Source organism: Solea solea, chromosome 3, assembly GCF_958295425.1.
Source record: "Solea solea chromosome 3, fSolSol10.1, whole genome shotgun sequence".
NCBI lineage: Eukaryota > Metazoa > Chordata > Actinopteri > Pleuronectiformes > Soleidae > Solea > Solea solea.
Genome location: NC_081136.1, coordinates 8,028,681 through 8,051,273, shown reverse-complemented (window position 1 = coordinate 8,051,273; position 22,593 = coordinate 8,028,681). Strand labels below are relative to the sequence as shown.

General features: G+C 42.3%; 1 protein-coding gene across 15 annotated transcripts in view; it reads left to right on the top strand.

Moving 5' to 3' along the window:
- The window catches only part of nrxn2b (neurexin 2b), a 504,397-nt gene that overhangs the window by 457,167 nt on the left and 24,637 nt on the right, over window positions 1-22,593 (top strand). For 10 of the 15 annotated variants that reach the window (XM_058626079.1, XM_058626077.1, XM_058626081.1 and 7 more), the window contains one exon: window positions 13,814-13,903. The exons of the other annotated variants lie outside the window; for them this stretch is intronic. In XM_058626079.1, the coding sequence (XP_058482062.1) occupies window positions 13,814-13,903 (90 nt within the window). The remainder of the gene's footprint in view (window positions 1-13,813; window positions 13,904-22,593) is intronic. 15 annotated transcript variants of the gene reach the window in all.

Here is a 22,593-nt window from a genome sequence, read left to right as displayed (position 1 = left end):
ATGTGCCTCTAAAAGGCATTTTCTGTAAGTGCTCTAGGTTATTTATCATGGCATTCATATTTAGAGTGTGGCTGCATTATTCTAAGTCAAGTTAGGGTCTAAAAAACAAGAAGAGCCAAACAGCCTCCCTCGTGCAGGCATCTCAAAGCATCCACCTCTCTGCAGTTGGTCTGCCTCTGAAGCTCCTGGCACAGTGAAAGGAAGCACCGAGTCAAGGCCACTGTAATGTAAATATGTTTTATGAGGGAAGACACTTCACCCTGGGAAAGCATGTGAAGGTGTTTAGAAGCTGTGCTCCATGATAAACACCGACACAACATCATTACACATTCAGGCTTTTAAATGAGGACAGGCACCAGATGAGTCACTGCTCGGAGTGTGCTTATTCCCTGATTTTGTTGATTAACCACAATCAGGGAATTCTAATTTGGCCCAGTTAGGTTATTCTTGGTGGTACAGAAGCACTTTCTTATTTTCTCTCTCCACTGTGTTCCCCCACTTGCTCGTGGTTGTTTCAAGGAAGACATTTTGATTTTGCACACCAAACAAAGCCAGTCTCTATTACCTGCCGTCGTTACATGTTTATGGTCTCATGGAAAACTAATACCCTGAATAGCAACTAAAGGAGTTGTTCAAAGCTTTGAAGGCACCGTTACATGCCTATCTCTGCAAACAATGTTCCCTCCAGTGATTTATCCTGCACTGATGCTGTCTGACTCAACCTTTGCTGAAGTCAGTGTGTTCTATCTTGATTGTCTAAAAACAGTGTGTATCCTCGCGTTATTGTGGCCGTGATGTTTACTCTAGTCGACGTAAAGCAGCGGGACTGTCGCACTTCTTGTCACAGCAGCAATTCCGTATTTTGAGGACATGTTTTGGCACTGAGAGAAGCGCATGACTGAGGGGCAAGCATCAGAGCCAGAAGAGGAGGAACACTGGCTGTTCACTCTTTTCAGTTGTTATTATGATGGAAATACTGCCCTTTTCCCTACAATGCACATTTCAAACAGGAGCCTTTAGCACTAACTGCTTATATGATAGCTCTGGAGCATGCTGTTAACATTAGAAAGTGAGTGTCATCATCCAGGTATATTTTGTTTCATCAGGAAACATTGGCACACAGCCCATAACGCATTCTTTTTGTTCTCTTCCCTTCCACTCTACCGGCTCTCGTCATCCTCGTCAAACGTTTCTTTCCTTTTCCTCTGCTAATCAAGAATTTAAGAGCTGTTATTTTGCTGGGGTTTGTTAGTTTACTTGAGGAGCTTTGTGTTTGTCTGCCTGCAGCTGGAGCCCATCTAAAATTCTTGGAGTATATGGAGACTGAGTGAAGGAAATGGATGGGGAAGGGTGGGAGGGTTTTGTTGGTTGGTTTGTATCATAGCTGTTATTCATTTATACGAACTAGACACAATGAAAACTTTTTGGGTGCCTGCTTTGATGGCTCTGGCACCTGCTTTGAAGGTTCCAATTGTTGTCGTTTGGCACGGCGGCATCCTGGAGAAACGGAGATGTTGCACATCAGGAAAGCAAACCTAGATAACGATGGGGCACAAAAGGGTGGAGGAATACATTTGGGAGAGAGAGAGTTGGGGATGTGGGTATGGCAACTTCCTAACGGAGACAGGAACTGTGTAAGGAGACAAATGAGGAGGGAGATAGAGAAAGGTGGGAGCTCCCTTTAGGGTTAGAAACAAGTGTCTCTAACCCAGATTTATCCTCTTAATTCGTAATTGGTAAGAAACACTCACACAATCAGAGCTGCAGCAACGGGGTAGGAAAACACTAGGAAATTGCCTAGGGCCCCGAATTGAGAGGGAACCCCCAATGGACAACCAATTCAGCCCCACAGCAATGACATGAGGTTGTCTGTAAGCTATAGAGAATAACACAACATTGGGATGCCACCTAAAGGTCACAGCCTGCAAGTTTTGGAGTCTTTGATGCTTCAAAGAGGGTCCCAAATATCCCCTCTTGCCTACAGCCCCCAGAGACCTGAGAAACAGCTCTGCTAACAATTTCAGAATGTATTCAGACACGCTCCATTTTCTGATACATCTGTAGAATTATTGCCATTCCATTGGTCCCAGTGGACCAACGGCAACCTCTTAAAATGTCCATGTAGCCAGATTGACAAGAAAATAGAACAAGCTGTTTTGAAAGATACCTCTAGCAGGGCACTCTCGTCGTTGTTACACATGCCAAATTTGTCTTCTCTCAAAACAAGGATGTGCAGCTTCCTGTGAAATACCCTTCCTCAAAAGGACTGTTGTGTTCTGCACCAGGCAGTCACATTGGGATGTTATTGTAGTTTTCAACCCCTGTCTACTGCTTTGTGCACACATATGGGATTTATCCTCTTGTAGACCACGGCCTGAGAAAATGAAAATGTTCCCAGAGGAGAAGGACCCAAAATAGAAGACACTGTAAATCTGTCATCTTGCACCAGAGAGACCGTGACAGGTTATCTTTGAGTGTCTTTTTATGACACAAACATATTCCTGCAAACACTACTATTAGAGCCTCAGTCCAAAAGATTTGTCAGATTCAGACATGTTTGAATTGCTGTATGTGCGAAGCCTCCATTAAGGCTCAGATTTGCCTGCAGCAAATGGAAGGCCATGGTGAGGTGGTGATGGAGGGAGACAGGGTGTTGACAGCAAAACATGGCCGTCACGGTTCAGGCACATTCAATGGCAGATTAACATGCCTCCTGATGTCCCACGAAGTGATGTTTATATTCCTTAGGGAGTTTGTGTGTGGGTGTTATGGTTCGTGTCTGATTCTATGTGTAGCAGTGTATGTGTGTGTGTGTGTGTCCTTTTGTTTGTGTGTGTATTTATGCATTTGACAGACAGAGAGCAGACAAAAATTGTCACAGGAGCATCGGGCCAACTAATCCAGTATGTCAGGTGTCCCCAGTGGGTCCTTCGGCAACAGTTATTGGTCCGCCCCACCTCCTGTTCCTGAAATGGCAGGCAAGTTTAATAAAAATAGTCCTGTGTCACTCTGAACACCTCTGCCTCAGATAAACAGGCAGATGTGTGCAGCAGCAGTGCCATACGGACTGTAATTTCACCATTTCACACCCAATTCTCTTTACTCACTGGTCATCTGTTGTAACGAAGGTAGAAGACCTGATGTGGCTATAACTGTTAAGTTATAACTGTTGCCATGAAGACATTAAAGGCACTGCTTGTGGACAGTGGCCTCACCGGCGTCTTCAGTTTTCTTTTGAAAGCTGTGAGGCTTTGTTTGTTACCTTTAACGAAACTGCAGGTTCTTCTGACTCAGAGAAGTTGGGCAACACTTATTCCATAGAGGCATTGCTTAACTAGAACATTTATCCTAAAAGACTATATTGCTGACAAAGTCATACAAGCGGCGTAGGTTTTGTTAATCCCCTCTGATCCATAACATTCTTTCTGAATCTTACTGCACAACTTTGCGTTGAGGTCATACGCTGACCTCACTGAGCATTAATTACAGAACGAATATGTGGCTTTCAGCAAGAAACTATACAAATGGAAAGTTAACTTTTAATAAGGAATAAAACACCCTTGCCAGCTTGAATACACTTTGTGATTGTTGCTATAGCCTTATTGTGGCCAAGGTGTGCTAATGACCATAAATATTAAATTATAACCTTGGTGAATGAATGTACCTTGAGTTTGGTTACATTAGGCTGTTATTATTATTATTATTATTATTATTATTATCTTATATTTTGGAGCAGTTTTTTTATAATCTTTTCTTTAATCGTCGTCATCTCCCGCTTATCTGTGTCCGGGTCACGGGGGCAGCAAGGAACCCCAGACCGCACCCTCTCCCCAGCCACTTCTGCCAGCTCTTCCAGTGGGATCCCAAGACGTTCCCAGACCAGTCAAGAGATATAATCCGTCCAGCATGTCCTGGGTCTGCCCTCAGGTCTCCTCCCACAAGGACATGCATGAAAGACCTCCTCAGGGAGGCGTCCAGGAGGCATCCTAACCAGATGCCCGAACCACAGCTGTTCTATTCTGAGCCCCTCCCCGACATCAGAGCTCCTCACCCCATCTCTAAGGCTGGGGAGGAAACTCATTTGGTGCCGCCTGTATTTGCGATCTTGTTCTTTTGGTATATTACCCACAGCTCATGACCATAGGTGAGGGTTGGAACGTAGAGCGAGCAGTAAATCAGAGCTTCACCTTCAGGCTTACCTCTCTTCACTGCAACAGACCGATGCAGATGCTGCCTCGATCCGATCGTCAATCTACCGTTCCCTCTTTCCCTGAGATACTGAAACTCCTCCACTCCGCAGGACCTCTACCCTGGCCCTGAGTGGGCTTTTCTCAAATTTTTAAAGAAATAATGCAGAAAATCAGGCATATGGAGAGTGTTAATATCTATGAGCAGGTTACATTTGGTGCATATCTGGATAATTATCCATATTTGGAGGAATTTGTTTGTTTATTTGTCAGAATTTCGTTCTCTTATGACACTCCCAGAAGTGTTGTTTTTATAATTGCATGATATTTTGTTCTCCCACATCTATCACCCTTCAGTTACCAGCGCCACTGTCCAAATTCTTATTTTAATAAGCCCATAATAGCCCAGAACCTGTGATGCTTGCTGTGAGCCTCGCCTCTGTTATTGTTTTGTAGGATGTTCTCTTTCACCTCCCCTGCTGTGTAACTGATCATAGTGCCCGAACACTGAGAAGGAGGGTCAGGTGTAGTTAGTGTGGGCCGGCTACAGTATCAATCCCCTTCTTATAAGAAGAGGGACGCCCATCCAGCTACTGCTGCTGCTGCTTTCAAGAGGTCTGAGTAGAATAAAGAAAGAAATTCAAGGGGGTTTTATGGTGAAGAGGGAGGTGCATGTGTTAGTGTGTAAGAAGAGAGTGTGAGTGTTGCGTTTTGTGGGAGTTTTTATGTACATGTTTATCCATTCATGTGCTGTATATACTCATTTACATTATACATTTACATTTGTATGAGAGAATGTGTGCCATATTGTCTCTCTCTTTACAAATTCCCGCACAACTCTTTTTTTTTTGTGTGATTATAGTAGTTCAGTATAGTAAATAATGACATTAAGGCACGAAAGGTTCTACTGGAACTCTACTGCCATCCATTTCCTGTGAGTTTATACCACACTTGGCATTTGGACTTCATTGCGATGCCCTCCCGAGCTTTGAATAATCATTTTGCCTTTTACTGCCGTAGTTATATTGTCAGTATGGCACCATATTGGCCGTGATTACCATATTTCCGTGGCTCATAACTGTGTCATTATGACCAGCGAGGGCACACAGTGTGCCGCCATTGCTCAACACACTCTATTCCTTACTTACTTGCTTGTATTTACAGACAGAGGATCACTTTGATTTAACTTCTAACAGGGCAGAATTAGAATTAGAATTAGAATTACAAGTAGTAGAAGACGAAGTGGTGGCATCTGGAGTTTCGGTGGTGGTGGTGGGGAGTTGCATTGATGAGGCGCCAATAATCGGGGGAGATCAACAAGATGAGAAGTAAAGGTTCTCTACTTTTGAGTGATTTGTTGGAAAATTATGGACTGAAGGAGGAGCAGAGGAATGATAGATGGAGACAGAGAGGGAGTAAGATCGTGAGGGAGAGGTTAGGCGGAATAAAAGAGACATTATAGATCGAGTATTCATGCGGGAAGCTAACCACTGTCTCTTCTGTGATGGATGAGGCTTTGCATGTTTCTGGAAAATGAAGGCTGCACAAATTGGATTGCATCACAGCAGGAAAGATTGCACGAAGCCCCGTACGTAATAATGCAACACGCGCACGCTAATCACATGCAGACGCACACGCAGGTGTATTGTAAAACTGTACACAAGCCAGGGGTAATTTCAAACCAAATACGCCATTACCTGCTACTTGAAATGCACTCAGACAGGACAATGTTCATTTTCTGCAGACGAGCTCACCACTTAGTGCAGATCATAAATCAATGACAGTGAGGGAAGGAGGAAAGATGGACAAAGTAAAAAGAGGGAGCTCGTGTCATTCCCTGTTTACTCTCTGTGTAAGGCATTTAGAGGACCCATTCATTGTGAAGGCTGGCCATTAGAGAAAGGAAAAAAGGGGAAGTGGAGAAATTCACAGAGGAAGAAAGAGAGACAGACTCTTTGTTAGTGTGGACAGCTCCTCTGACAGGGCAAGTAAGATCTTACTCCTCAGACAACTGGTCCAAAAAAGGGGTCAACAAAGCTCTCTGCTGCACTCTTCCTTTCTTCTAGCCCTTTTTTTGTTATCTATTTTTGTCTCCACACTTTCTAGATATCCATCTTTGCCGTCGTAACAAAAAAGAATACCAGCCGTGAAATAAGCAAGCGAGATAACGCGAGGTAAAGGCAGACCCCCAAAATATCTGCTATCCTCCTCCTCCTCCCCTTGGCAAAATCAACATGAAAGCTCTCAGCTGAGCCAGTTAAAAACACTTAAAGCAGGGGAAACCAAAAAGGATTAGGACAGGAGGGGGATACACTTTGTACAAGACAACACAGTTCGACAAATGGCTGGAGGCATATGGACCACATTTTACTTCAGTCGCTTGGGCCTCAACAAAGGAAGTATGGAGGCAGCTCTGTGTGAATTTGATGGTTCACCAAGCAGACGAGTAAGTGGGGTGATATGGACAGAACAGTGCAGCCTCACGGCCCCCCATTTTGAATGAAAATACAAATGAATGATGAAGATAACCTAGTTAAGTATCCCTCTTTATTGAGTGAAGTTCATGGGTATGACAAGCAAAAACTATTGCATAATATAAGAGTCAGCTCTTTGTTGGATACAGTGTATATCAGCACTGATCAAAAAAGTACTATTCAGTCAAATGTGGACTAAAATTGGGGCTTTATTATCTTGTCTATAACCCAAACATATGTGGATTATTATTATTATAAATGAAACAGGGTTTTGTTAAGTAAGTTTGTGGCTGTAAAAAACAAAATCACAAGCAAATTTGATCTAATTTTACTATAATTGTATGTTAATCACAAGGATTTACTGAATGTCTGTAATGTCTGGAAAAACATGGCCAAAAGAAAAGTGGCCATTGAGTACTTGATAGTTTTAAAATTTTAAACGTCATGAATGTTCCTTTCTTAAACAAAATTAATTTGACATATGCTATACGTTCATACACATTCATTTCCTAGAGTGAGCAGCCGGAGTTACACTCCAGTGACGACTGACTGGAATTTGTCATTGTTTGGATTTTTATTTTACTCGATTCAGGAAGTACAGCACACAAAAAAATCACAAAGTATGAAATGAAGTCGGCAGGCTTAGTCACTTGTCATTGATGACAGCTCCACCTCATTCTGTGGATGCTTATTGGGCCTCTGGTGTTATGCCACTCTTTCTGATTGGATCTCGCACAGTGGGAGGGTGTCTCCAATTATTGGCCTGTGGCTGCGGCATGATGGAGGAGAGGAGAACAGAGAAACTGTGAAGAAAGTGCTGATGAGGGGGGAGAGGGAAAGCGATAGAGGGAGACGCAGCAAGGTAGTGCCGTGCAGGAGAGGGAAAAGATTGCTTTGGGTAATTAGAGAAGTGACAACTTTGATTTTCACATGAGATGGGGTGGTGGTGGGGGGCTTCTTCTGGCTCACTCTGTCAGCCGCCCCTCTCACAAATCCACCGTGGCTGAGATGAAAGGTGGCGAGGATCCTGTTGAAGTGAAGAGAGGGTGAAGAAATGAAAATAAGCTGCTGGATTGATCGCTGCAGCACAGATAAAAGATGAGTTTGAGAGAAGAGCAGTTAAAACACTGAGATAGTGTCTGTTTCACACACATACTAACACGACGAGTGGGCAATGTATTTACATTGAACAAAGATGTGTGCTGACTAGGTAACTGGCTTTCTTTTCCTGCGCCACTTCACATGAAGAGAGAACATGTTTACAGTCATTGGCTTAAAAGACATTGGAAACAAAAAAAAAAAACCTTCTTACCTTCTTATGTAAATTGTATCCCTTTCTGAGCTGCTTAAAGCGAACAGAATTATTGTAAAATCTGTGTCAGAAACATATTTTATTTAAAGAAAATTTTACTTGTAGGAATTAAGAACTCTGATAAATGTAGTAGTGCATGGGGCAGTGGTCTCCTCTCACCGTCTGCTCTTCAAAAACATCCATGAGATATGAAAGCGATCCATCTTAAGTTACCTAATGAAAAACAGAATGAGGCTGGCTCGACAGAGAGAGATTTCCGAGGGAGGTAGAGCTAAATGGCCGGTGGCCAATCGTCTCCAATGTAATCTCCATTCTTGTGGATGGATTTCCAATGTGGGTGTCCTGTACAAGGGCATCTGGCTGCCTGCCTGCCTGCTACATGATATACAGTCGGCTCCTCGGAGAGTCTCCTCAGACACTAACACTTACCTGTGGTCACACATACGCACTGATATGGAAGGAGACGTGGACAGCAAGTCTGAACAGTGTGTGATTCATAGGCTGGATTATCAGCGCACTCACATCCATTTCTTCAAGACAGACACAGAAACAGACACTTGACACTCCCAGCATGCTGCGTAGGTCCCTCGCCCCGTCCTCCACCTTGCTCTGTACCTCCCAAAGGTGCCAGTCAGCCAGTGACTCCATGCACTGCCCCCAGCACTGCAGCTGTGACACACACTCTGAACATGGCCCATCATGGCTGTCGATGCAGCTGATGCTCCAGGCGCCAAACTAACGGGGCAAGAAAAAGGAAGACAGGTTTCTGGCTTTCAGAGATGAGTGGGGGTTTCAGGGCGGACAGTCCGAGCCTGGGGGGGGTGGCTTTGTCCAATAGGTGCCTGGTGACATCTGTGAACCTCCGGGTTCAAACAGTGAGTTGGTGTTTTGAGGCTTCACAACTTTTGTTTGTTTTGAGCAGGAAGACTACGTCAAATTTTATAAATAGTCAATTAGGGGTGGGTCAAAACATTGATTTGTTGATATATCATCGTCCTTCCTTGTGCAATGCGATAATCGGGGCAAATATTGATATTTTAATTAGTAAATTAAAGCGCTGTAAAGTAAAGTCCCTGCCAGTTTCATTCGCTGGACATCGGGACTTGGGTGGAAGTTACCTGGCTTAAGAAGAGGGAGTTTACAGCATGATAATGGTAGAGAAAAGCTACCACAATATGTTGATTATCACAGAATCGTATCGTGGACCATTAGAACACATGAAATACACTGTATTAGATTATTTACCATTATTACAATACTGTCTCCATATGCCATCTCAACGCTGAAGTCTTGGATAGATTGAAGTGGGAAATGTGAGTCATTAATTACAGGCTTAGTTTCACATTTTTACCAAATACAGTCACACGACTGCTGTAAATGTAAATATAAAGTATGTAACATTATTATTAATAATAATATTATTATTATCATTAACAACATTAAGAGGGGTAATGCCCATACTAATTGTATTCTCCACACAGTATGCTACATTTTAAACTTTCAGGATAGCATTTTTGGCATGTTATTGCAAATCTGTTGTTTACAGGTAAACATGACTGTAGGCGCTGATGTCAAATGAGTCAAAAAAGCCTATTAAATCAAAAATGTGTTTGTCAACACCGTAGAGCCAAGGTTTGCTTTACTATTTATTTGCCTCTCTCTGATATGTCAGATTTCCTTGAGCGCCAGGTCTGATATCATTGTTTTGCCGTCTTTCATATCGAGCAAAGGGAATAGTCTTGGGAGTGGAGTGAGTGCGATAATGGTGGGAAGGGAGAAGTGAAGGGCCCATCTGTTTAATCTATCCCCCCATTCTGATGCAGAGCAGGCTTCAGCTGGTGGGGAGACGAGCGAGAGGGGAGATGTGTCTCTGCTTCACTCAGAATGACTTATTTCTCCGAGGATCTGAGTGGAGCAGATGCAAACAAACAAGCAGGACACTGAGGAATTTAGATTTTCTGATAGTGCCGCGTAGATGAATCAAAAGGCTGTCCGCATCAGAACTTTAAGGCATTATTTCTCCTCTGTCTCTACCTGAATTCTTGCTCGTCTGAAGCTCTCAATCGCATCATGGTTTTCATGATTTCCCCGTTTACTCTGTGGAGACTTTTTTATTTGAGTAAATGCACAGAACCAATATTTTTGATGAATAGGCCGTGTTTGTGCTATTGATGAGGATGTTACTTCTTTGCCGTGTTTTCCACTGAAAGAGTACACACACTTCCACTCTGTCCTCACACACTTGGCTCTTAGCCTTTAAAACTTAACCCAGGAAGCACGTAGTAAGGCTGGGTGTGTGCGAGATAATGGATGACAATGCCTGTGTTACAGTGTACGACATTCATCTCTTTCATAACCCAGCACTAAACTCACTGTGTTATCAGGCAGTGAAGAAGGATGGGGGGGATAAAGAGTAATGGTAAACATAAAAGTTGAGAAGTAATGGAACAAGTAAGCCTAATGTTGGAGGAGTAAAGGAGAAAGAAAGTAATTTTGGTTTCAAGGGAAAATGGGGAAGGAAGAAACTGAAGGTGAGTGGAGAACTAAATGGGAAGTCTGTGAAACAAGGAAGGTAAAGGGGACAGGAGAGTGTGGATGTAGGAAGGAAGGTTAAAGAAAAAACCTTAGAACATGGATTGGAAAAAGACTGACATGTGAATGAGTGATTGTGTGAAAACAAGGGGAAGACAGGTTAAGAAGAAGAGGAGCTAGAAGAAAGAAGCAGGCTAAAAAGATTAAAGGCATGGGAGGGGGATTAAGGTGAGAGTGTAGGAAGCAAAAAGGAGAGGAAGCTTCCACAAAAGGAAAAGGAGGGTGAAACCATTTTAGAATCAGTTTCTTGGCTGCAGTGTGTAACAGCTGCCACTAGAGGGACATCCCATTTTCTCCTGTCATTTGGATGATAAAATGAATCCCTCATAGGATAAAGATACTGGAGGAGGCTTGCTCAGTGTGATTCAGCCTCATAATTTAGACGAGGCAGATTTAGAAATGGATTTGTGGATGAGGTAGCCGAATGTGAAAACAGAATCACAGGACTGATTCATCTCGCTGCCTCCCACTATATTAATTTCCCTCCGTTGTTATTTTTGATCTTCTTTTCCTTGACAACCACTCCCCTCCCAGTCTCTCCTCCTCCTCCCGCCCCTCCTGTTATCTGCCCATGCATCTCTCAAAAAACGGACTCGTGCCACCGAATCTGAAGTGCAAACGTGCTTGTAATTGGTGCAGTTTTCCTCTTAATTTAGAACAGTCTGCTGGCTGCGAGTGCGAGTCGGTGGAGGTAAGCCACCATTAAATGTGTTGCTGCTTGCGATGTGTAGGATTCATGGAAACTACAGAGGGAAAAAAAAATAGCTTCACATTTGAGGTCCCCCGTCGGGCTAATTGAAGCATTATTGCGTGCAATAAAACAGGCACTTATATACAGTTCACGAGATCAAAACATTAAGTGCTTAATTTTCAATCAGTGCCGTTGTGAGTCACGTCTTGGTCATGGCAGCTCCAGGTGCACTGAGCCAAGAGTATGTTACAGAACTTCCATGTTATACCTATCGTTCTTTCTCAGGTTCATCTTTTTCAGCATGGCCCTCCTCCCCATGTACAAGCGTCTGTGTATGGTATAGATATATATACACACACTCACACACACACAGAGACCTCCTCAGTGTGAGAGGGCGCAGGCAGCCGTGGGTAGAGAGACCCCTGGGGAGTGGAAGTAGGAACTGCAGAAAGGAGAGGTGGTCTATTTTAGATCACTGCAGCAGCACAGAGCAGCGGGGGGAGCAAAATCGAAGTGCACTAATTACAGTGCAGGATTTACTTTAGAGCTTTCCTGTTTGCTGTTTAGACTTGAAGCCTTTCCTTAGTCCGAGGCTTCTGCAGTTCTGCTGCATTTCTTTTTGCATTTCTCCTTTCAAGCTCATTTGTGGCTCGTCAATATTTTATGTTTCGCGTCACCATTGAAACAGCCACAAATTTTGGGTTGAAACTTTTAAGATAATTCTCACTGGTGATTCAGGGCGAAACGCAGCTCTTTTTACTCGTTTATTACGGAGACGTCGTCGGTTTGCCGCACTCGCTCACTTTCGCTCAGTTGTAAATGACCCACAAAAACACTATGTGCTATACTGCTTGTAATTGTGTGGGCTAATGAAAGATACTTAAAGTAAAAGGCTAGCCTCGAGGCCTTTGTACATCAACTGCGACAGGGGGAGAGAGAAAAAACGGCATGGAATTGTGAATAATTCAGAGATTAATTTAATTAATTTCAACCCACTAAGTGCGACGCAATCAAGCAGATTAATTATAAGGAACAGAGAAAAAAAAAATAAAGCTCAGTGGGAAAAAACAGGTGGAGTCAGCATCTAGAGATGATGGGCTGGTGCTCAGATATTACACTGAACAAAAAGAAAGAGGAAAGAAAAACCTGGATACGGCCAACACTAAAGAGGAGAGGAGCACTTTGATTAAAGGAGCTTAAACTTTACCATTTCACCACTTCAGGATGGAAGTGAGGATGAATTTCCAAGCTGTGGGCATGTGCTTATTGACTATTATTGTTGTACTATTGTGATTGGGTAAATGAGTCTATCGATATCTCGCAGTGAAATTTCATCCTTGGTGTGAAAGCTCGTATTGACTGGATGCTTTGAAAAATAATTAAGTGCATGTTAATTGCACAACAGAAAAACGTCTGGAGTACAAAGGCTAAGCTGTATCATTTTTGACACTTTGTTGTAAACCCCACCATGTAGCCTGTCCTGGGATTCCCTGGTCCAGTTCTGTTGAGGGGGTGGTTCACTGTATCAACATGTTTCACTGATGTTTTTAGCCTGTAATCTCGTAGATTACAGGCTGCTCGACATAGACAATGACATCTAATTAAGCTTCTGACATCGCCACCACATTAGGCTTCATCAAACCCCCAGCCTGGCCACCTCATCTTCTCTAATTCCAGCTCCAGTGCTTTCGACGGTGCTGGAGATGTGCACAGCACGACCCAGAGGTTGATTGAAGTGAAGTGAGGGATAATAAGTTTGCACAGTGACGATGGAACTTCTTTTGACTCGCTGATGAAGTGATGCTAATTGCCCGAGTGCCACTGAGAAGTGTTCAATTAATGCACAGGGGAGGAAACAAACCTGAGAAAAAGGGAGTGTCGCCGGTTTCACTAAGTCCTTTTCGCTTTAGGGGGATTCAGAAAAGTCAAAGTGGGGTGAAGTGATTCTTCGCGGGCGGAACGCCGTCCTGTTTTCTGGATTTGTGCGCTGCTGATTTGCTCGTTCACTGACTCTTGGTGTGCAATCTTCCTTGAAACAACCAAACAAATGTATTTTACTACTGTGTGATTATATCATGCTTATGTGAAATGACAATGCTTTATCGTTGACAAGTCTTTTTCTGCTTTATTCATTTACAGTGCAGTCAATCTTGTTGTTTAGTGATTGCTGGTTTCTGTGTGTGACGCTAGCTTAATTTTCCTCATTACTACTAATGTGTTTCTCAAGTGTATTCACTGACATAGCTTTTTTTTAGGTTAGCACTTCGCCAAATGTAATCATACTACATCTAAATAATACATAAATGTGTTTAACTTTTTAGTAAATTCAAAAAAAATCATTTAAACTCAACTGTAACTAGAATGCTGTTAACTTGTCTAACCAAACAAACCAGCCTAAACTCACATCCTCAAGTTCTTCCTTGTCCTAAATAAAGCTGATTTAAAGTACATAACTTGCTAAACATTTGCAATGTTGCCCTTCTAACCTCTAACCTTTCAACTTCCAGATTTCTTTCTGCAACCTTTCTTAATGTGTCTTCTCTAAATTTTCTTAAAGGGAACTTTGATAATGAGCGCCTGGCTATTGCTAGACAAAGAATCCCATACCGACTCGGTCGGGTAGTTGATGAGTGGCTACTTGACAAAGGTAATAAAATCCCTTTAACTCCACTAATGATCTAACCGTCTAACCTACCGTTAACCACCACTCTGGAGGAGGTGCAGTGCCATGAAACAAGGGTGAATGCGATTTGGCTTTTAAACCAAACTGTACATCCCCTGTAGTTATGACTATCAAGGTTAATCTTGTCCAATAATGATTGGCTGACACACGAAAAATACAGATATTTTTGAAAGAAACTCAAATATATAATGTTCTTTTACAAGCTAGCTTTAAGTAATAGTTTGCATTCTAGTCTAAAACGTTGAGTACTATTATCACTCTAGCATTGGCATGTAGATATCAAGGGGACAAAGTACAAAAGCACCTTAACCTGGGTCTGCATCTCTTCAGAGAATTAACTCCCAAATAACCCGACATAACCCCCCCAATAACCTGACCACATGCTAAAAGCCTACTGACTGCTTCTTTCCTGTGTCTTTTGTTGGCTGAATGTGAACTTGCACTGACTCTATCCAATCATTCATGAGCACTACCCGCAAAAACATGTGACTTTATCCCTTCATTTTTTTTTTTACGATTTTTAAGAGTTTCCCATGGAAGTCACTAAAAGTTAAAGGGACTGTTGAAGTGTTTGCTCAGTAATCAGTGTGTATTCACTGCAGCATGGGTGCAATCCTCCACCCAGCCTCATGCTTAATTAGCACCGTGAGTTCACAACAGTGATGATTCTTTAACCCTTTGAGTGCCGAATGTCCCAAACCCCTTTGTCTTTGTCATTTGCCGTGTGTTTGTGCTGCTGAAGGTGGTTGATTCTTAAAAGCAAGAGGAACAAATTAAATCAGGGTGGCAGTTACATGAAGCCGAACCTTAGGAATAGGCGTGTTGCAGCACAAGGACTGCTGCTAATACTTAATTCTCATGCATATTGCAGAGTCTGCTAGTTTGAGATGGTAATGAAAACACACAGAATAATTTAGTTGGATAAAAGAAAAAAAACAACAACTGTAAGGATAAGAATTTATACAGCATTGCATTTATATTATGACCAATTAAAAGCCAATAAACTGCAGGCGTTTTATTGAATCTGCACGGATTAACTACTGAGCGAAAGTTAGAGGATTGGGAAAAAAAGAAAACTGAAGTATTTGTGCTTCACACAAACAAGGCGATTGAAGCGCTTGCATATTTATTTCATGGAAACAAAACAAACCTCCTATAAAGCGACTTTCCTGTCCTCCTCCCGTGCCGAGAGGCGTGCACTTCTGCTCAGTGAGGACACAAATCAGAATGAGAAAGTCTATAGTGATGAAAGTCGAATGAAAAACTGGATCAATAAAAAATGACTTACCCACTTATGAAATAATTTGTACATGCTACGAAACTATAAACAGAATGAGATCGAAAGTGAATGTATTATTCTCTCTCTTCTATAGTTTGAAATGAGTCCACTTCGAGTCATTTAGATGAGAACATTGGGAGAGAGAAGGAGGGATGAAATAAACAAATAATCTCCATCAAACCTCAAGTGAGGGCTTTGATGAGGGCGCATTCTCACAACATTGTGCAGGACTACTTATTTGTTCATTTGATTGGATTCCTTGGAATAACTCAGACACACGTCATTGACTGAAGATGGTTTTGGAAAAACATTTCTGAGACAACGTATTGGGTGTTTCAGTCTAGATGATGAGGGGGGATTAGTGGACATTTCCAAGCTCAAAGGGTTAAACGCTTTTTTGCTAGAACCTATATTTAAGAGACGTCTAAGCAGAATCTAACCACCTAACAGCAAATCAAACTCTACCCACACTAACCACTGGGGGCTTCTCTCACCGCTTGCCACCGTCGTCACGGATCGAAACAAATTGGAAATCCACCAGCTTTTCCCTGCTGGTAACAAATTCAAAGGGGCCCTCAGTTATAACCTTGTTATAAATCACGGTTTAAAGTTTAAGCGCAATTGGACCTGGATTATGTCAGCATTTGGAAGAACTTGGATAGGTTACGGTGATCACTCGGAACAAGAACTAAACGAAACGCTAACCATCTTCTAACCTCAACTAAAACAAAAAATACTTCTACTCCTCGTTTCCTCTTTGATGTTATGCAAAACTCAGAGGGTTAAAACACAGCAAATAACTCATCACCAAATTCAAAAAGTCCTCTCCTCTGGATCATTGAAGAAAAAGAAAAAAATGTGTTTAAAGAAAGGTCCCTTTAACATTTATTGTTTTCACTACTCAAGAAATGGAAACAGTTTTCAATGTATTGTTGTGTATATTTGTTATTCTGGGTGTTTGGTGTGTGTGAATATTTAAAATCTTGAGTTACAGTTACTGATGTGTGGTAAACAGCCTGGATCATTCCTCTTGTGATAGATGTATACATACTGTATGATCTTGGCTGTGTTACCAGTATGGGGTTTTTGGTCTTTTCCACAAAGGGTCTTAATGTGCTTCAGAGCTCTTGACCAGAGAGCACAAACCATCAGCCACATGGGTCTCAACAGTCATGGATAAATCCACATCTTTCAGGTCCCAAGGGTATGACATCAGTGCCACTGAATGCACAGGATGTCATTAGGGGTGTAAAGTGCATGACATCATTAAAAGGCGATCAAAATGAAACGGGCTGTCACCTTGATTAAAAACAGATTTCTTTGGCTTATGTAAGTACATTATTCAACGAAATTTATAACTGTAGTCGTGCCATTTTTAGATATTTTAAAGCACAAATGTTACTAATATATCTTTACTCTCAAGACTCGTGCTTTATTATACCCGCGTGTGAACCGAAGCAACGTAAGGATAGCAATCAGTCTCCCAATCAATCTCACAAACGCCGTCTTTCAGTCACCTCACAATTTAGCATCAGTCACCAAAAGCAGCCGTGTCCTCGAGGAGAGCGCCGCTCTGTTACTGCATCCCATTCTGAAGCCTTGATCTCATCTTCCCCACTGTGTGCGAGGCAGATCACAAGTGAGCGTCTCTGGCCAATTCTGTGCCTGCTGACTAAATCCAAAACGGCAGCCATTACAGGGACTGCAGGGGAGAAAAAAAAAGTCCCAAAAGTTTTTAACAGCTCTATCTGAGCCAAACTGTACTTAGATCCATCTCCCATCTCGCTTTTCCCCATGATAGATTTGTCATCCCAGGTTTTCATTTAAAACATTACAAGCGTTTGCCTCTGACAGTGTAGCTGTGTTTTTTTTCTACTGAGATGATAATATTGCGCCGCAGCTTCTGACTCATCGGGGAGCTCCACTAGAAAATAAAGATTACAAAAAACCAGCAGGAATCAATTTCTTGTAGTTTTTTTTTCCCGTTACCGGATGAGCAAGGAAGTGAATAAAGCCCCCCAAAGAATATAAGGTTTATATCTTCTTCTGGCGAGGAGCCTGTCCCACTGGAACTCCCCAACAGCATGCCAAACAAGCTCTGAGCTGAGCTACACCAGTGCAGGGAGGAGGAGAGGGAAGAAATACTGGGACACCAGGTCTCTGTGGCCCAAAAAACAAGTTGAAGAACCAGGTTTAATGTTCAGTGTTTAATGGTCTGGCATAAGCTCCCCCAATTCCCTAATCGAAAGCAATCAACTCCTCCCACTAGGTGTAGGGCCAGAGCCCAAATCAACATCTCCACGCCAGGAATTGGTCCAGATCTGCCCATCATGATCCCAGCTTCATCTCTGAGATTCTCTCTCATCAGGCTACAGTCGACAAAGAGCAAATCTGTCTGAGTCTGCATTACAGTTCTCCCATGATGAGCTTTATATCCCACTGAGTTACTATCTTGTTTTGTTTTTTTCCATTTGATCTCCCCGCACTATTCTGGCTATATCTGAGGGAAGCAGGGTGGCAAATGTATGAGCGTTAAGTTGCTTGCTCAGGAGAAAAATGGTGGCTGCCAGACAGCAGCCATGACACTGGAAATACACTCTGCTGTTATTTCATGGTCTCGTACCATGAAATAGCCTGAAAACAATACAGTCACAGGCGGTGTGAATATAAGAACACTGTCCTCAGCTAAGCACCGTACTCTCTCCCTTTGTGTTTATCCTTTGACAGTATGACTCGCTTAAGATCTACATACAGATAGAGGATCAGAGATAGCGCCGCATGAGATTATATCCAGCCTCCAGAGTCCTGCAAATTCGCCGCCGCAATCTCCGCAGAGCTTTGAGTCTTACTTCAGGCTGCATTTGGCCCCTCATCTTCGTTGTCAAACTCGGTTAATTCAGCGTTCTACCCTAACAAGCACAAGTAAAAAAGCAAAACACACTTAATTACCAAAGAGAGCCTTGTGCCGAGGAGATAACTGGGGAGCACTTCACGATCGACTTTGTCAGCATCCTACCCCGCCCCATTGTGTGCAAGCCTCCTTCGACTTTTTCCTTCCTCATTCTTTTTCGTCTTTGGCGTAGAAAATAGGAATAGGGGAGTTCTTGTTTGTTGATAAAGATGCTGCAGACCATGAAGGATTTGTGAACACAAACCTGGGACTACGCCGTGTGCCCGACGGTCCAAATTTCTGTCCCGCACTTCGCAAAGCTGTTTATTGACGGAGGTAAATTCGGGGCCATCCCTCCCACCCTGTAACTCGGCTCAGAGAAAACATTTCAGACAGAAGATCCTTGCAACCATATGGCATCCCTCCTGTCTGCAAGATAACCGGAGTAGAAGGAGGATGAGGGAGGCGTAATGATGACAGTGGCAGGAGAAAGATACTGTGTGCTCTTCAGCTGCAATCCTTTTCATATCCCCTCCACCAGGAATGGTTGCACTCAGATCATTCTTTCTTCAGCCCACTACCCACCCCCACCCACCACCTGCTATCCCCTCCCCTCATCTCCACCTACAATCTGGGGGCTGTAATAGACATAAAACCATTATTTTCCTGCCTCCAACAGGCAATCTGTGCATTAGCGTGGCCCAAATCCAGCCCACTACCCAGCGAGTAATTACGGACCTCGGCTCCTCTGAGCCATTTCTCTCTCTGCTCTCTCTCTCTCTCAAGCCCAGCAGTATGGTGCATTGATGCAAAACTTTAAACTTGCTGCTCTCTTGTTACAGCAACAACTTCTGGGGCAGTTTCCTTTTCGTCGGAGAAGAAATATAAAGAAAATGCAGTTCAGTGGAAGCCACTTACAGTGATCAGTCATCCCTTCTATTTCTCCCAGCAAGTTCAGTCAGTGTGTGTGTGTGTGTGTCTCTGTGCGATATCTTCCTCTAGTCACACCGCCGCGGCTCGGCGACTTATTTAACCCTTCCTTTCATGCTCTGTGTTTTCGGACCTTTACGTTGCTTTAATATTGTCCCTGCTCTCTCCCAGCAGCATTCATGTTACTTACGATGAGTGTAATGCTTTACCCTGATACCCTTATATCCTATAATAACATCCTCAGGGGATTCTTTCAAATTGGGCATAGATGTTCATACTTTGACCCGAGGATGACCTGATTTAGGATTTGGGGGTTTAATGTCAAGGTCACTGTGACCTCACTAAGCCCCTTTTATGTATTGTGAATGTGTCATCTTTAAAAAGAACCTGGAGGATTACTTTAAATGTTGGCACAAATTTTCACTTAAACACTGAAAAAGCAGGTGATCCACTTTGGAGAGAGAAAATACAGTTAAGATTTTAGTGGCCAAATGTCAATCTGTGTCCTTTTAAAGCTGTAGTGAGAATTTTAAATATTAAGAAATGTCCATTGCATTCAAACAATTGTCAAACCAATTCTCACAGAAAGTGATTTGTGTCAAAAACAGATATGACTCTTTTCCACTATATAGTCCCAGCACGTCTCGACTTTACACGGTTTGGTATGGTTTTCCATTGCTACAGTACCTTCTAAACGTAGGCGGAGTCATCATAGAACGGCTGCATGAAACTGACTTTGTTTTATTTGCGACACTCGCAAAAGGACTAGGAGTTATGTTGGTGTACTGAATCATTAGAATCGATCAATGATAAAGATTAGTGCACAGAATCTTGAACTACATCTTGCATGACGGGCGCACAGACACTGCACTGAAATTCAGCGCTTGGGATCGCGGCTTTCAGCAGACTCCTATAATTAGATTTTAGACATTGCCTTGCTAAATGTTGGAGATTAGCGCACGTCCAGGAGTTTTAAGTCTTAAATGATCTAGAGTTCGACATTGTTCGATTTGATTCCTGTGTCGAATGTCGCGCTCATGCCGCTTCCAGTGACGACACTCTCTGACCAATCTGTGAACGACAGTCTGTCGGTGTCACACATAGTAACGGCTCAGCTCGCTTGGAACCTCGCCAGAGCTGGTATTTAAAAAAAAAGTACCAGGTACTAACACAAATAAGTCACATTGTGCCAAGTCGAGCCATGCCGGGACGAGGTCGTGGAAAGCGCTAATAGAAGCAACAGTAACATTGAACTAGTAAAGTGTGATGGCAGGGCACAGACTGAAAAAACAAAGAGCCCACATAAAGTTTCAGGAGTGAATTCAACTCGTCCAAAAACTAGGCCATACAACAGATTGACTGGTTAAACACTTCTGTCGCTGTACACACACAAATACTCATCAGTCAGGTTTGCTTGAGAGAGCCTGGTGTCAGATGGAAAAACGCAGCATACAAATCATTTTACATCATTTCTGTTCACAGAGACGGAATAAAAACGTCAACAATAACAAGGGAAATCTTACGTGCTGCAGCTTTAAGTAAATCGGTGAGTCTGGGAACCAAAGCGTTCAGACTGAAACTGCATTGGTTCGTTGAGGCAAACATACCACTGCAGGACAGTAATTCTTGTTTTATCTTTAAATCAGTAAAAGAAAACAGCACAGTTATTATTTTCATTACATTTCACTGCAGTCAATTAGAAGGTAATCTGTGTGAGAGGGGGAATATGATGATGGTTATAATGATCAGTTTGGCCCAGACAGACTTGATCATTTCAGCAGTTTCCACTATATCACCCTGTTGTGTGTTGAGACAGATGCCAGGGAAATGTGATGCAACCTGTACCCAACTGATAACGGAATTTAAATTGTTGTTGGGTCATTAAAATAATCCTCAGGCACAGAGGAAGGAGACATTTTTTTTTTACCTTTCCTATGACAAATAGAATAAAAACAGCAGTTTGAACAATTTCCCATCCTGGTGACTGTAATTGCTCCAAGTTCATTTTACAACAGCGAGATACACCGACAAAAAAATGCTTTATTACAATTTGGATCAGATTTGATTCAGATTCTAATCTGATTTCCGTTGTCGCTACAAAGTCTCTTCATTTAAGAAATATCAGTTACACGTGTGTGAAGATTCAACCACGGTCTTGCTATTTATTTAAGTGTTAAGCAAAGGAATTTTGGACCTAATAGATTATTTTAAAGGGGGGCACATTAAAGGATTTCCCATTTCCAGCAGACTGGTTGTGAATCACTGGTGTTCAGCCTATTGTGGGATCATTAGCACCTGGACTGTCGCATAATCAGAATAATCGAAGAGTCTAGCCAGATTATCCCAACCTATTTATTGCCGGTGACTTGTAAGTGCACTTGAATTTGAAGTAATAATCTATTATTAGTTCCAGTGATCCAGTGATTTGAGATGCTGATTTTTACAAAATATCTCAAATTAACATTCTCACATGAAGTTAATGGTGTAAAACTAATTGGTCACACCTTACATCACAGGACAGTAACAATAAGGTAAAGGCATTGGATTGATTTTGTAGAAAGGAAGTTATCTTATAGTAATTCCATTTTATTCCTATAGTAATAACCAACGTAAACGTGTGCGTCAACTGTATTCATTTTGAATTTGAACATTTTCATACAAAGGTAGTCATGATGGTAGTCTATAGTAATTATAATTACCAAGCTATTATGTGGATATTACTTTGGACACAATATGGTATTATTGTAATATTTATATATATTTAATATTTAATGTTATTACAAAACTGGAAAATTGCATTATAAATAAGAGGTTATTACTCAGATACTACCTCCCTATCACAAAATAACCGTACTAATACCATATTGTTATGGTACTATCATATAAAGTGACGTTAATATGTACATTTTTTGTATTACAAATTGAACTGAACCCATTTACAAGGAAATCGCACTTGTTCCAAATAGTTTGTCCGGGGTTTGTTCACCGCCAGCATATTTGACCTATGCTGCTTCTTGAACGTCACACGAGTACAAATTTACCATCACCGTTGGATGAATCGCAATTATCGCTTTAAAATTGCATTCTGAAATTGCAACCTCCCGACGTCCTGTTCGTTTTTCTTTTTTACCTTGGCCATAGCAGCGAGTCTATGATCACGGCAGTATTTATGACAGCGCGTGTGGCTGCACATGTTATTTCAGTATTCTTCCCACCCGTTTGTGAAAGTACACCCATTTCCTCCGTACAAGCGCCTTCCTCCGGTCAAATCACAGGGATGCAGTGAGGCAAACAGCGGGGCGCTTTGGCTTCAGCATAAAGACAGGTACATATCACACAAAAAGCCTGTCATTACCACAGAGTTAACCCTGTGATTAGTGAGTGTGGGGAGCAAAAGCAAACTCGGTGCATTTTTTCCCCTCACTGGCTCATTCCGCTTTCTTTTACTATTTGCCTCGCTTCCTCTTCATCTTTCTCACCAAGCGCTCTCAAGTACGTTTGTCTCTTCCTCAGCTCCCGTCTCCAACTGTGTCATTCCTCCTGTTCTTTTTTATC